Genomic DNA, 15,342 nt, shown 5'->3' on the forward strand with positions numbered 1-15,342 from the left:
AATATCATTTGAAGATTGCGCGTGGGGGGGGGGGGGGGGGTTGTGGAGGGGTAACGACACAGGAATTTGGTGCTGCACCCCTGCACCTGTTTTCACTCTCTGATATTGATATGACAGAAGAATAACAGATACTAGTCCAATAATTTGTTTTTGATGCCAACCTGTGGTGACAGCCTGCTTTTTTTTTTCCACCTGTAAAGCTGTGATGCTACATTAAAGCTGATTGTGGTCATGGGTACAATAAATTATAATATAACAAACTATATACTATATATATAAGTATATAGTATATATTATAAATAGTTTGTTAGTTTGTGCATATTACAGCTGCTCAGTCTGCTCAGTCCGCAGAACTACTGTTAAAGAAGGAACCACAAATCTGAAACACAAACAATACCTAACATTACTTACACCAATTTTCAGATTGACGTCCATGGAGCTAACCCAAATTCATGATCTTATAATCCAACTGTTTAGTCTGCTAAAAAAAAAAAAAAAGGGGGGGGGGGGCACATGGCCTGTGACGGCAGCACTGAGATGTTTTTTGATTGGCTTATTCAGATGGACAGCACGCCTTGACAGACAAATAGTGGTGCAGCCTCTGATGCTTTGCTAAACTTTAAATGTATCCTCTTTAAGGCAGATTGATAAGTGTGTAATTCAAGTAATCCTGCATAAAAAGACATTTGCTTTATTGGCTTAATATTCCATATTATTTATCCTGTAAATGATCTGGTTTCTTGTTCTCTCTTGGCATTATTTGTTTTGGATTTGTCAACACATCAACCTGTGTTATAATTTTTTGGGAAGCATTCAAAAATATTCCCAAATCTGATTGCCCTGCGAAAAAACAGCAGACAGCAAGAAAATAACTTTACACTCATAAAACCCTACATTCACTGTCAAGGTTTAAACAGAACAGCTTCAACAAGAACAAGTGGGAATGCATATTTTTCCTCCTTTGGAGATATTTTCTAAATGCCAGACTCCTGCATCAAAAGGAGCTGAGCAGCCTTTCATATCAGACACAGAGCTCCCTCTCAGCCTCTGTGAGTCTGCATCTCTACACCGTTGACCTTACAAATGAGCATGCCGCATCATTGTGAGAATTGGTGTTTCTGGGCGGCGCAAAGTGGAGTAGAGCACATCAGAGTGCAGGATATCTGAGCACAGCAGAGCAGAGAGAGGCAGGCACATCCGCCGCTGGAGGGATCAAATCTGTACCATCTGACGCTCAAGGATTTATGGGTTTAGTCAAAATTGCTTTTCCCACTGTGGAGATTAAGCACTGCAGGATGTTTTCCACTCGTGCCATAGAATAGCTCAGTGTAGCTGCTGCTGTTGCTGTTTTTGCTCCCTCCTTATCGGCTCCGCTGCTGGAGAAGGGAATGTCTCACGAAGGCAGAGTGCTCCGAACCCTTGAGGGGAGTAGATTCTGACTGACAGGAGAGGTCCGTCCTCTGGGGAATGTGAACCATGCAGGTGGATGCTGTTCTTCTGCTCTTCTGTGTTTGGCTCGCAGGTGCTGCTGGGAGGATGGCCCAGTCGAGGGGTCAAAAATTGGAGACATATAAACAGAGCAGGTAATGTGACAAATGTGTCACTGGAATTCATGTTTTCATTGTTTCAACAGGATGTATGACAGGTTTTAATTAAGCTTCCAATGCAAACATTCTTCATCGTTAAAGAAAAACCTCTATAAGAAAATAATTAAGCCATTGTGGGGCAAAGAGCTTTAAGGTTGTCCAGTGTTTCCTGTGTCACCTGTGCTGCTCCCTCCCCCTCTGAAAACTGACTTATTCAGACAGCAGATTGGAGAGCAGAGAGAGAGAGAGAGAGAGAGAGAGAGAGAGAGGGAGACCTAAATCCCCACATCTATTTATGAACTACTAGTGAATGCTGTGTTCTCTTGCCCCACAATTGATGCAGGCCAGTTAATGACTGTCTTCCCTACTGGCAGCAGTTGTAGCCAATGTCATTTCCAGGTGATTATTTAGGCTAATTGCTGCCATGTTAATGTGTCCGATGGATTAGATGTTTTAGTCGGGGGCTGAACTAGATCTGGGAATCATTAAAGCACTCTCAGTTCAACATTTCATTCATCGAATTGGCTTCAACATAGGAAGTGATTTAAATAGAAAGGTTTGTGTTTGTCTGTTTGTTAGGCGTTTTGTTTCTGATTTTAAGTGCAGGGAGCAGAATGCAGAGGGGCCGTCTTTCCGCAGTCATCTTTGTCTTTTTTGACTCACATTTGAAATGCTAAAAACTCAATGCTGTTAAATCCTTATTTTAATGCTTCTGTTAAATTTGGGGCACACAATGAAGCCTGAAAACTCTTTACGAGGTGGTATTCAAAAAGCAGAATGCTTAAAATTCTCAGAAATAATTGTTTTTAATTATCATAATATTCAATTCTGCTTTGTATGATTGATTGATTGATTGTCAGTAAACAGGAAAAAGCATGCTTTTTACATGTTCCCAGAGTCAATGGTGACAGCTTGCCTTGTTTAGTCTGACTAACAGTTCGAAACCCATCAGAATATTTGCAGATTCATTTTCTATCAGTCGACTATTTGTTTCAGCTCTAATAAGAATGTTTTATCGCTGCTTTATTGGCAGGAAATAGTGTGTGGAGGTGCCTGTTCTACTTGCAATGGAGGAAATGGGACTTTTACACTGCAGAACAAGAAAAAAGTGTAGTCTTCGACATGCTTTAGAAATGCAAATTTGATCATTATTTCAGTGAGTCAGTTACATCTGGAGCACTGTTTGAAGCATAAACAACAGCTGTAAGGTATTTAAAATAGATGAATGTTCGAATGAATTGAAATAACACCCACATATGATTTTACCACCTGTTGAGTGTTGAGAGCAAAGAAATAACACCAAGGTCATAAATGATTAATCTACTGATATTTTTTCTTGGTATGATAAAATGCTAAAGCCCAAGTGAATGTCTTCCAATGTCTTGTTAATCCGACCAACAGCCCAATACCCCAAAAATATTCAATTTACGATCACAAAAGACAATCTTGCTCTCTGTAGTGAAAGTAGTTACTGATTATTATGTCAGTTGACTAACTGATCAATCCATGTATCTTGTCAGCACCTTTAGATGGCTGTGAACACGTATTGAGAGCATCAATGGAATACTTGCCTTTATATGATACATAAAAAAGGAGACAAATACAAATTAATTAAACTCTTTTCCACCATTTACAACAAATTCAAGCTACTCTCCTGTATAAACATCAGCAGGGAGCTCAACTATATCCTGAGGTCATGGAGTGAGAAACTCTTTGCATTAATCTCTGGTGAAGATGATAAGATTTCCCCAAATAGGCAAAGTACAGCGCCATACGCCTCATACGGCTATCAGCGTTGAATGATTTGTATCCTCTTAATATATTCAACAAACCCTGTCAAATCATATAATCCCTCTGCCTTTAGATACAGTTTCACTTCTCGTGGCGCAACTGTTGTTATTTATAGATCAGAGGAGACGTCAAACAGCTAACTGCTATTAAGATTGTCATCCGTGTGAGTGAATTAAATGTGTTTGACATTACATACATGCTGGTTCTTATGTACATTATGTCAACTGTCAAGAGTGCATGAAAGGATCTGATTTTATTCAACATGTGTTAAACTGTTCAATCTGTCTTTTGAAATCTAAACAATCCCCCGTGGAATTACAGTCATTTAAAGCGATCATCTTAGCCCTGAGGTGATTAAGATGATCATTAAGAGGAGCACAATCGTAATCATCTGTGGAAAATCTTCAGAAGACAGAGAGCACATGTGGCTCAAAGCGGCGGTGTAATCTCCCAACACCAGTATCGCCTTGTTATCAAATCTGCCCCCCAACTAGTATACAGTCCTCTCACATCATGTCTTCTCTCTGCTGACACACACGGTCTGAGAATACAAATCTAATGTAAATCTTTCTCACTTCTCTTCCAACAGTGGAGGGAAAAATCGTATATAGTTATGCCGAAGTCGAACCTTTCTTCTCCCTGTTTCTCATCATCCACTCCTTCTCTCTTTGAGTGTGAAATTGAAAAAGCGGCTGGATGCTGCTGGCGTGTGTTGTGGGAGTTTTCACTATATTACTTACATTTTCCTTTCACTCGCTGCTTTGAAGAGGAAGCAGAGAGGGGGATAAGAGTAGGAGAGCGGAGTCCCACACAAGAAACATGTCCATGAATGGTCTGTGAATGATTATTGGGACAGAAAATCATTTGGATTAAAACAAAAAAAAGAAATCCTGCTGCTTCTGATTTCCTTCTTACGATCCATCACTCAACGGCTTAGCAATTTCTTTAGATACTGGATAGCTTTCCTGTGTTACAGCGTCACTACTTGTCACAAGATTTTTGAAGCCTCACTGCTGGGCAGATGAACCTCCTTGAAACTATTTATCGATCATTGTCATTGTGTCAATGGCATAACATTAAATTCCTGTTCACTGTTCACCTGTTTGCAGAAATGTTGTTCACGAGGCCATAAAATAAGATACATTTCTCCTGAAACTGCTGCAGCCCCCCACACACACACACCTCTCCCTCCTTTCCTCTCTGTCAATATCTAATTTAAAAAAAGCCTAAAATATCATTTTTAAAAAGAAATCAAATTAAGACATTACAACCTATTCATCGGTTATTGTCTATTCAGTTAGCCTGCAAACTTTAATTCCCCTTCATTTTTCTGTAGTTACTGCTCTCATTAATACATACATTAATGCATCCAGAATGACCTCTGCAGGAATCTGACCCATTAACCCTGATGCAGCCCCTGCAGCGATGCATGCAGGTCCGTGGCTGCAGAGCACAAACGGTGTGCAGACAGGCGGTCTGTGTTGTGTAGCGTAGGCAGACAGAGAGGGGGATTGGAGAGGCATTTCTGCCAAGAGGATTAGGCGCCAGCTGCTGGATGGACACAGACGAGTAGCACCCATTGCCCATGGGAGCTCTGCAGATAGCCAGAGAAACCCTCTTCTCATTGTTTCATTTTGCATTTTTTTTGTTTTCGTGTAGTCCCTTCATCTTTGCCCATCTCTCTCTCTCTTCCTCTGTAGTTTTTCCTCAATGCACGTCTGTGGTTGCCACAGGGATTTGTCCCTGTCTGTGACAGCATGCTCTACTCTAATAATCCATTTTAGGATTTTGGGAAATCTTTTTTTTTTCTCCCTCGCTCTCTGTTGATGGACTGAAAAGGCTGCCTGAAAGTCAAGTACACAGAGGCCGCCCTCTTGAACAGTGTCACCAGAGGAAAGCTGGCTTCCTCTAAATCGGATGTGACAAAGAAATGCTCTTTTGGCCTTTGTGCGATTTTGTGTAAATGTGTGACATAACCAGATTTACTACATCTCCTTAGGAAGTGAGAAGTATCAAAACAAAACAAGAACAAGGATAAATTATTGTCCCTGCGCTAAAATCATGGAGATTTAGGCTCACAAATGTCATGTGCATCATCATTTCTTTCAAAACTAAAGCTGCAGCTCCTGATTATTTGAAGGATCAATTAACGTGCAGATTGTTTCCTCAATTAATTGGTCTATTAATCCTTTAGACTGTTAAATTTGCAATGGAAAAGTTTAACATCATATGACATAAAAATGCCATCACACCTGCATATTTAATGATTTAATAAAGGCATGTTTTGGTTTCCTGCCGTCCAAAACAGAGTTTTCAGTTCTTTTTTATTCTGGACGACCAACAGCCCAAAACCCAAAGAGATTCAGTTTACCATCACATACAATGAAGGAAAGCATCAAGCTGGAATCAGCAAATATTTTTTTTTTTTTTGCTCATCACCCTGACGATCATTTAGTAATCAAAATAGTTGCAGATTAGATTTCTGTGCATCGACTAAACAATTCATCAGCTTATTGTTGCCGCTCTATTTCTTTTTAGAAAACTAAGAAGACACCTTGATTCGACTAGACAATCTTGGCAATCTCAATTGCGTTGTATAATGTTGTGTTGCCGCCACATGTGACAGATGTTCTCATTTATTTATTTATTACTGACTTTCAGGTCACGGAGAGAGACCAGAATGGATGGGGACGGAGGGGGTCAAAAAACTGGAAGGTGAGTCTTCAAAACCTTTGAATAAAACATTATCAAAGTAATTACGATTCTTTGGCTAATTAATTTGGACATTACAACAACACACAATACAGTATGTCTTTCCACTTTTTGTTTTACAGCCCAATTTTCAAACGAAGTCCAGACATGACTAAATCTCTGATGACAAAATCTGAGCAACTCCTGAGAATAGACGACCATGACTTCACCATGAGGCCAGCATTTGGAGGTCAGAGAATGAATGTTACTTCAGATTTAAGTGCTTCAAATAAAAGGCTTTTATTGCTGTAGAGGCTGCATGCCCTGTTGTGCGGTGGTCATTGGTTTAGGCCAAACAGTCACATAAGCATTAAGCCCTTGGAGATCTTAATGACACCATCCATGCAAGCTGTGCAGCTTAGTTCTTTACATCACACAGTGTTAATACAAGTCTTTTGCATCATCACTGCATATTAGATGGATTGATGTCAGAAACGCACACATTACAAGAGTGATAGTACTTAAATATATATAATCCTTTTGGCTGTCTTTATCTTTTTATCTGTCATTTAAGGCAAATACCCACAACAGCGAAACACGTGATGATGTGTGAAAACACGTGATGATGTGTGAAAACGCAGCGAGTGACCCTTGCAGAATCCTGCACCTCAGCTGGAAGTAGAGAACAGAGCTGAATTTCATCCACCGCCGCATTGACTTTGATCCATTATTGTGACCTAATTGTATTTTTGCACTATTTGAGGATGATGATGCAGAGTAGAAAAGGATGAAATAGGTCAAAAGTAGAATCCCAGCCAGACCAATGCAGTTGTGGCGTAAGCAGAAGCTCTTTTCCTTTTTTGATTGTCAAAACAACAGGTTGAATCTGTGACAGGAATTAAAATGAACACGTTTTTAAACCATGGGACAAAACACATTCTTTATCTCCTTGTGATGCAGAAATTTTTCTTTATCTTTACAGCCCTGTATATCTTGTGAAGACACTTCCCTGTATCCTGTGATACAAGTGGGACAGAATCTAACTATGACTCTGTGTAACCCAAAACACAGGACAAGTCGCCCTTGTCCTCTGAGATGTTGCTGTAAACGTCATGCCAGCTGGGCTGTTTGTGCTATCTGTATTTAAACTCTACAGAAGCTGACTTTTAGAGCACTCTTCCAGACGGGAGCCGTTAGTGCAGGCGTCTGGAGGACCGATTTCCCTACAAGGAAATCATTTGGAATAAACTCATGTGGAGAAGCCGATATTATTGTCTCTTCATCTTTCTTCATTGACTCTTAATGACTAATTTCTTAACAAGCTTCTATGCAGAAAAATAACACTTTTGCATTTGTTATTTTTCAGGTCCTCCAATTCCCGTTGGAGTGGATGTTCAGGTTGAAAGTCTGGACACCATCTCTGAGGTGGATATGGTAAGTAAACAGCCTGTTGGTACAGAATATGTTTTATAATGATGTATATCATATTACAATATAACAGCAGGAGTGGAAAGAAACTATGTGCAAGTACTGTCCTCAACTACAAATTTGAGGTACGTGTACTTCACTTGGGTATTTCCATTTTCCTTGCACTACTCCATACACCTCTGAGGTAATATCGCTCTTACCTCGATTCATCTGACGGCTACAGTTACTTGGATTTGTAAAATTTTACATTTAAAACATGATTATAAAACACAATATATTGTTCAAGATTGAACCAGTGGTTCCTACTTTGCTTTCTTGCTTAGAAGCAGCGTCTCCGTTTCAAGCAGATGGTTTCAAATTATTGACAATTTCACAGATAAAGATTAGAGAGAAGTCTCAGAAATGAATACAAATTTGTGCATCAGGACTGTATTTTTCTTCTTCTTTTCTTTCCATTAATGATCTCACAACCCGGCACATCCACTAGGTTGGGATCCCTTAAAATCACTTGCTTTACTTTAATACTTTAAGTACATGAAGCTGTTTATTACTTTAAGTACACTGTACTTTTTTTTGAATGCAGGGCTTCTTAATAGAGCAATTTTACATTGTTATATTGGTCCTTTTACTTAAGTAAGTACCATTTTCATTTCTTCCCGTAGGACTTTACCATGACACTGTACCTGCGTCACTACTGGAAGGATGAGCGACTGTCGTTCCCAAGCACCAACAATCAGAGCATGACCTTTGACAGCCGCCTGGTGAAGAAGATTTGGGTTCCTGACATGTTCTTTGTCCACTCTAAGCGCTCTTTTATCCACGACACCACAACTGATAATGTCATGCTGAGGGTATACCCAGACGGCAACGTCCTCTACAGTCTCCGGTAAAGACATCGACAGGAGCCCTTAACGTAGCCAATGAGGACTAACTCATGCTAGGAGCTCCACATCCTTCTATAAGCAGTTTCCTCTACTCTGTAATAAAAAAGGGGAAAAAAGAAAACCTTTTTACAAATGGCACATTTTAAAAAAATGAAACACAACATGAATTGATCTCATAGACATCACAAGAAATCCTAAATGTCTCCGCTGATTAACTTTAATGATTTCCACAGCAGGGGATGCCTTTTTTGGAATAACATTTCAGTTCCAAATGATTCATTTGTAATAAGACAAAATGTAACAGTGTCGAATTATCAGACAAGAATGCCAAATGCTGTGCGACTTTTGTCAATTTACTGGAGGGAATCTTTTAGCCGTTATTTAATCCGGCAGTTCATTTATGAGCATGTTCATATTCACAAAGGTAAACCGGGGGAGAGAGGGGAAAGTGAAACAATGCTTCAGTAAGAAAATACAAAGGAAAAACTAAACTTTTGGTTTTGGTGGACTAACATAGCAGCCTATCGGACAAATGTACCCTCTACCCTGTTACTTGAGGAATTTGAATTAAAGTGTGTTTTTCTTTGTGTCCCTGCTGTTTTCCCTGCAGAGTCACTGTCACTGCCATGTGCAACATGGACCTCAGCCGCTTCCCTCTGGACACCCAAACCTGCTCCCTGGAGATCGAGAGCTGTGAGTGGAATTATCAATGACCAAATATTTCAGCAGGATATGTGGCTATTTCCACTGCTGATTCATCCATTAGCACCACCATCACGTCTAAGTTGCCTCTTGACCTCTGATTAGGTCCATGCGAAAGTATCTGAAAAACTCATTTCAGTATGGAGTATGGATTTCCAGCCTCTCTGACCGTTCTTCTAGTGCCATCAACGTGCCAAATGTTTCACTTTATATAGGAGAACTATCCACATTTACTGAGCACACTTTAACCTATTTTCATTAACCATTTTAGACACTACATAAGCCTTCTTCTTGCTCTCTCCTCAGGCCAAAATGTCAATTTTGCTCACCTGATATCTCATGGAATCTCAACTATATCATGCCATGATACGTTAAGACCATTTCCTCTAGCATCTCCCCTTTGGCTCCTCTACTAGTGAGGATGTAAGACTCAAAAACAGAGGGTGTAATGAACATGGCAGTCTCTAGGGACTGGTGGTGGTGCTTTAGAAATTGTAGTCGTGTCTTGTTAAATCTTCACACGCTTTGTTCACATTAACGCCCAGCATTGTTCACACTGAAACTGCCGTGATTTGGTTCATTACAGACCTGTTCACTTCTACTTCTCTCCCCTCCAGATGCATACACAGATGACGACCTGATGTTGTACTGGAAGAAAGGCAACGAATCCCTGAATACGGACGAGAGAATATCTCTGTCTCAGTTCCTCATTCAGAAATTTCACACCACCACCAAGCTGGCTTTCTACAGCAGCACAGGTAATGTGATAACAACAAGCCCTGTGTGATTATACGAATGGCTTAAATGTGTGCATCATGCATGGAAAAACTAGACAGGAATTGAATTACTTCAATGAATGTTATTTTACTTCATAAGCCAACATAATTTCAACTAAAGGATCCTTATGGTGTCCTTTGAATGTCACTCTACCAAGAGTGTACTAGTATTTAATCCTTACAGTGAAATGAAACAAATCAAATCACTGCAAACTACTTGTACGCTGCTGGAAAGGCACCGTGGAAGAGCTGCAGGCGTCTTCTATGTAAGTTAACAGCTCTTAAGAGGAACCTGAAGCACAAAAAAGGAATTTGCGTCCTATCGTTCCCTGCCACAATAGCTGGGAACCGCTGCTTCGAGTGTTCGTACGGTGTATCGGCTGCTAATGTATGACAACGTAATGGTGCTATTTCTTCTTCCTAGGCTGGTACAATCGTTTGTACATCCACTTCACCCTGCGGCGCCACATCTTCTTCTTCCTGCTGCAGACCTACTTCCCTGCTACTCTGATGGTCATGCTGTCCTGGGTGTCCTTCTGGATTGACCGCAGGGCCGTCCCCGCCAGGGTACCACTAGGTAGGATAGAGTTCCTTCACAGAGCATGGCCTCAACAAAGAAACCTAGCTCTTTGTGAAAGGAAGGAAGGAAGGAAATGTGGCATAGTGCAGTGATTCCCAACCTCTTTGTGACCCAAATGTTTGGGAAATACACTAATTTGTTTTCTTGCTATGAAGATCGATAATATTTGTCATATCTGTACTCAAAATATGTAAAGCAGGAAACAGCTATTCTTGGTCTGTCTAAAGGTGACAAAAAAAACGTCTATCAAGCTCATTCATTTTTATGTCTTGTGTTTTTGCCAGGCAATCAGCTGAGATTCAAGGAAGCTATGAAACGAGATGTAACATGTTGATTAGTGAGCTTTAAAAGTGCTTGTAGGCAGTTTTTTTTCCAGGCTCAGCTGAGCATAAAGAGCACATGGCTCTTGTACCGCACATTAAACCACAGCTTTTTACACTTTGTTTTTTATAGGAACTAAACAAACACGATATAACATGATAATTAATGAGCTTTAGAGGTGGCGGTAAGGTGATTTTCCTACGAAATGCAGTGTCATCTTGCAGCACCGAGTGTCTTTGAACTATGATTGATTTCTACTCCCTGGTTGTATCTTTTGAACATTTCTTGGAGAACTAAAGTGGTAAATTCTACCTGGGATTTCACAAGAATTACGCAGGTATCGGAGACAAATCAGAGGAATAAACTCCATAGTGGAAATAGGGTATGATTTTTTGTGCCTTTCTATCTGTTAAACATCTCATGACCCATCGTATTTTTCCTGTACCCCTTTGGCAAAAATATAGAGTAGGGTGTCTGCTCTTACAACGTAAGTTCTGGATTTTGGCTCTTATGAGGAAGCGTTTGCCCTGCGGAAGTCTTTTTTAGTTATTTTTTTGCCCTGGAGGTGAGAGAACAAATACATAATGTTCCCACAGTGATTAATAAAATACTGTATCAGGTTAGAAATACAAACAAGTACACAGATAAAAATGTTTTATTGCAGCTCAAAATTAAAAAAAAAATAGTATCTCACGTTCGACCCTTTCTATGATATTTAGCATTTAGCTTTTGAACCCGGTGATACAGTTCAAACTGTAAACGCTCTGAATCTAACTTGTCTGTGTGTTTTACTGCAGGCATCACCACAGTGCTGACCATGTCCACCATCATTACCGGGGTCAACGCCTCCATGCCCCGAGTCTCTTACATCAAGGCAGTGGACATTTACCTTTGGGTCAGTTTTGTCTTCGTCTTCCTGTCGGTGATAGAGTACGCGGCAGTCAACTACCTCTCCACCGTACAGGAGAGGAAAGAGAGGAAGCTGAGGGAGAGAGTAAGTGTTATTTCATGTGGCTTTTCCCGCCGCTCTTCTCTGTGGTTGTTAATCGCCTGCAGTTATCAATTAACCTATGAAGTGTTGATCTTTTCATGATTCACACGGACAGTCTCCAAACAGTTTAATCATCTCTCTGCTTTATTTATTCAGTTGTATGAACACAGAAACAGAGTGTTTAAACGATTAAACAGGCAGAGACGAGATAATTACAGTTAAAACAGCTTCATTCAAATCACATTTCTTTTTCATACACAGTGTAAATAATGAATATGTGACCCACTCATTCTCCTCATTTTTTTTTAAGTTTCGTAAGTACAACGGAGGAAGCAAATGCTCTGATGTTCTCATACATGATTAATTAAAACAGTTTGGCTTTGCAACACACATTAGCTTCTAGTTTGAAGCTGTGTTTTTTCCCTGAATTTAACCGTTGGCTCATACATCTGGATCTGTACAGAGGGCAATATATCCTTTACAGTTATAATAGCTGTAGTTTAAGCCTTTAATACCCACCACACACCATGATGCTTAAGGTTTTAGTTGTATATTCTATCGTGCATTGTATTGGATTCATTTTCTTGGGAACTTAAAAATATCAGTGTGCAGACAGCCTCTTCTTTTCCTTCAGGACGTTTAAACATGACTAGGCACACGGGAGACTGAATGATAAATACTTTTATTATAAATTCATATTCATGTAACGCCCTGTATAGTAGTCCCACAGGTGGAACAGTGGGTGGTTAAAAGGTTAAAAGTCAAATAAAAAACCGTAATACTCAAAAATCAAATCAAACTCAAATCAACCATGAAGCGTATATGGTTTTACAGCTCTTCACTTTGGGCTGATTGAAATTTTCCAAATGTTAAAAGGTCTACTGATTCTTGTCCATCCTGTAACAGCTGCAGATGACATTTTTCTCACTAAAAGCAAGAAAGTAGACAGCTGAAATAAAATGAAACAGACAAATAAATAGCTCGACACAAGACAAGGCTGACCTGATTTTAAAGGAAAATATTTTACAAAAATTTCTAAACTGGTAAAAAAACAACAACATGAATTTATACTTTATGTGCATTTCCAATGAACAGATAAATATTTTTGAAATTGGCTCACTTAAAGCAGCTCTCTGGGCTATGGTGAATTATTTCTGGGACTACAGCTTGTGTACTATATTGCTATTCTTCATCTGCCAAATGTTGCAGCATATGGAGCCAAATTGCCAATGTACCCCGAGGACCATTTCCAGCGCAAACATCCTTCTATAAATGTTTCATGCTGAAGTTTTTAAGGGGCCCTGAGTGTGCAGGAAAAAAAAGAAAAACATAACAAACTAAGGTTCATGTTTTTTTGTTTTTTTTGTCATTGCATGGTTTTGGTTTATCGTTGCAATTATGCAGGCGCACTAAAGACCGTGACCTACGTCCTGTCCTCATCACCTACAGTACGTGGGCTCGTCTCCAAGTCCCCACCACAAAGACTTCCTGGTTGATCCAATACGGAAGTGCCAAAAATTGATCCCCATGTTAAACAGGCCGTTTTCACAGCATAATTAAACATGTTTAAGGCCTGGTACAAAAAAGCTTTTTAGTCTGTATGTTTAGGTCATATCTCCATGACAACACTGAGGGGGGGTTGAATTTTTTTGTACCAGGCTAGTTTTTATTTTATGTGAGGTTATAGGTTATAAATAATTAGGGGTGTGGCCTCTTGAGTTACAGCTAGCTGCTGGCCCTCACTTCGCCTCAGAGGTATACGTCAGCCAGATGGACGTATCCCCCTCCCCCTAGCGTCACATCAATGCCCTTTTTTGGTAATTGGAAACGAGAATGAGTCAAAGTCTCACAAGATGGAGACAATTGCGGACGATTGGATAAAGTTGGGAGAACAGACCTCGACAGAGATGCTATGTCCATTTTTATACTGTCTATGTGCATCTCCCTATACCTGGCATTGATTGGTTTGTAGACGAGCTTTCCTGTCCTCCCGTCTGAGAAGCAAGACACAGGAACTTTACTTCATAGCATGTATTAAGAGACAAACTGAAACCTACACTGTACTGCTCCGATCACTGACAGCCGTCTGCTCTGAGCAAATCCACTGTCACTCTCTCTCTATCTGCTACATACACGCCAAGCACTGAGATATGTTTAGCTCCCCTACTCTTAAACCAGGACAATAGCCTGACAGAACTTCCTGTAATTGGTTCAAAAGTCTGAACCATCCAAAAATTATTTCACACCAGAAATAAACTGGACCTAGACCACCTCTTTTCATCACACCAAGGTTCGGCTGTTTGGATCAAACCATGGTCTGGGGGAGGTTGCACAATTCATTTTGATCATTTTGGTTCGGATCAACCTGAAAAGTCCAAACGAGGCAGGTGTGAAAGCACCCGTAGTTTATGACTGCAGATTTTACAATAGATAGATTTCAAAGTCTCGAAATGACTTTGTTTCCTTTTTACCTTTCTAGCTGCCGTGTACATGCGGCATTGGCAACCCTGACGACATGATGATCGACCCTCAGATCACTGGTTATGGGTCCATGGATGTCAACTCCATGGGGAATTATGGGATGCCAGAGAACGGCGGTCGCCAGGATCGAATGTTGGCCCAGGTGTCACTAAATGACCCGCAAATCGCAGGCCAGGTGAAGCCGCCCAGAGGCTACGTGAACATTTGGATTGACACCCACGCCATAGACAAGTACTCGAGGGTTGTGTTTCCTGGTGCGTACATCCTCTTTAACATCATCTATTGGTCCATCTACTCGTAACCCGGGATGCGGAAGTAGATTGTCTGTGAGAGTCCTCCATGATGAGACTCCAGGAGCTTGGCTCATGAATGAGCAGGAAACATTGCATTTGATGCTTTTCAGACAGAGACACTGCATTTAAGATGTATGGGGACCATTGTCAGATTGGTGACCATTGCCTTCTCAACCCAGCCCCTTAAAAATGAAGAGTTTATAAATGACCTACTGACAAACGGGACAGTCATTGTCGTTGCTTGTTTTGTTGCACCATCAAATCTTTGTGGTTTCATGTTGTTGTGCTGTTAATGGAAAGACATTTGGATATTGTTGTCGCCAGAGAGCTTACTGCACAGAGAGACAAAAATGGATCTTCATAACTGTGCAGCTTAACGCTGAGACATTTCAGGTCTTCATGCAGTGACTCTTTGACATTTTCAAAACCGAAAATGTGAACTGCAAAACAGATTTCTGACTTTGCCAGTGGACACATTCATTCTGTTTTGCATATGAACTACACTTGACAATCAATGGCAAACTAAGAATATTTAAAAGAATAGTTTGGCTTATTTTCTTTGTGGAGGAACATTAGATGAGAAGATTGATACCGTTCTTACGTGTGTACAATAAATACTAAGCTACCGTCAGGAGAGGTTAGCTTAGCTTAGCACAAACACTGGAAACAGGGAAACAGCTAGCCTGCTCCGGTTAAAAAAAATCCATCTACCAGCACCTTCAAAACAGCTAATTATATCTATTTTGTTCAATCTGTACAAAAACTGTGTAAAAATGTCCAATAATGGCAATTATGTCTGCCCCTGTTTCCAGTCTTTG

The 15,342-nt window shown here is 40.3% G+C and overlaps 1 protein-coding gene across 1 annotated transcript; it reads left to right on the forward strand.

Annotated features, from left to right (window-relative positions):
• Positions 1 to 1,476: 1,476 nt before the first annotated feature.
• LOC310954544 (gamma-aminobutyric acid receptor subunit rho-1-like) lies at positions 1,477 to 14,532 on the forward strand (the record flags this gene model as incomplete). Its single annotated transcript, XM_083924058.1, has 10 exons — positions 1,477 to 1,583; positions 6,039 to 6,092; positions 6,212 to 6,318; positions 7,435 to 7,502; positions 8,159 to 8,382; positions 8,991 to 9,073; positions 9,700 to 9,840; positions 10,283 to 10,435; positions 11,557 to 11,753; positions 14,230 to 14,532. The coding sequence occupies 10 exons, from the start codon at positions 1,477 to 1,479 to the stop codon at positions 14,530 to 14,532; spliced, it is 1,437 nt and encodes a 478-aa protein (XP_083780184.1).
• Positions 14,533 to 15,342: the final 810 nt, after the last annotated feature.

This window comes from Echiichthys vipera, assembly GCF_963691815.1.
Source record: "Echiichthys vipera genome assembly, chromosome: 12".
NCBI classification, from domain to species: Eukaryota; Metazoa; Chordata; class Actinopteri; order Perciformes; family Trachinidae; genus Echiichthys; species Echiichthys vipera.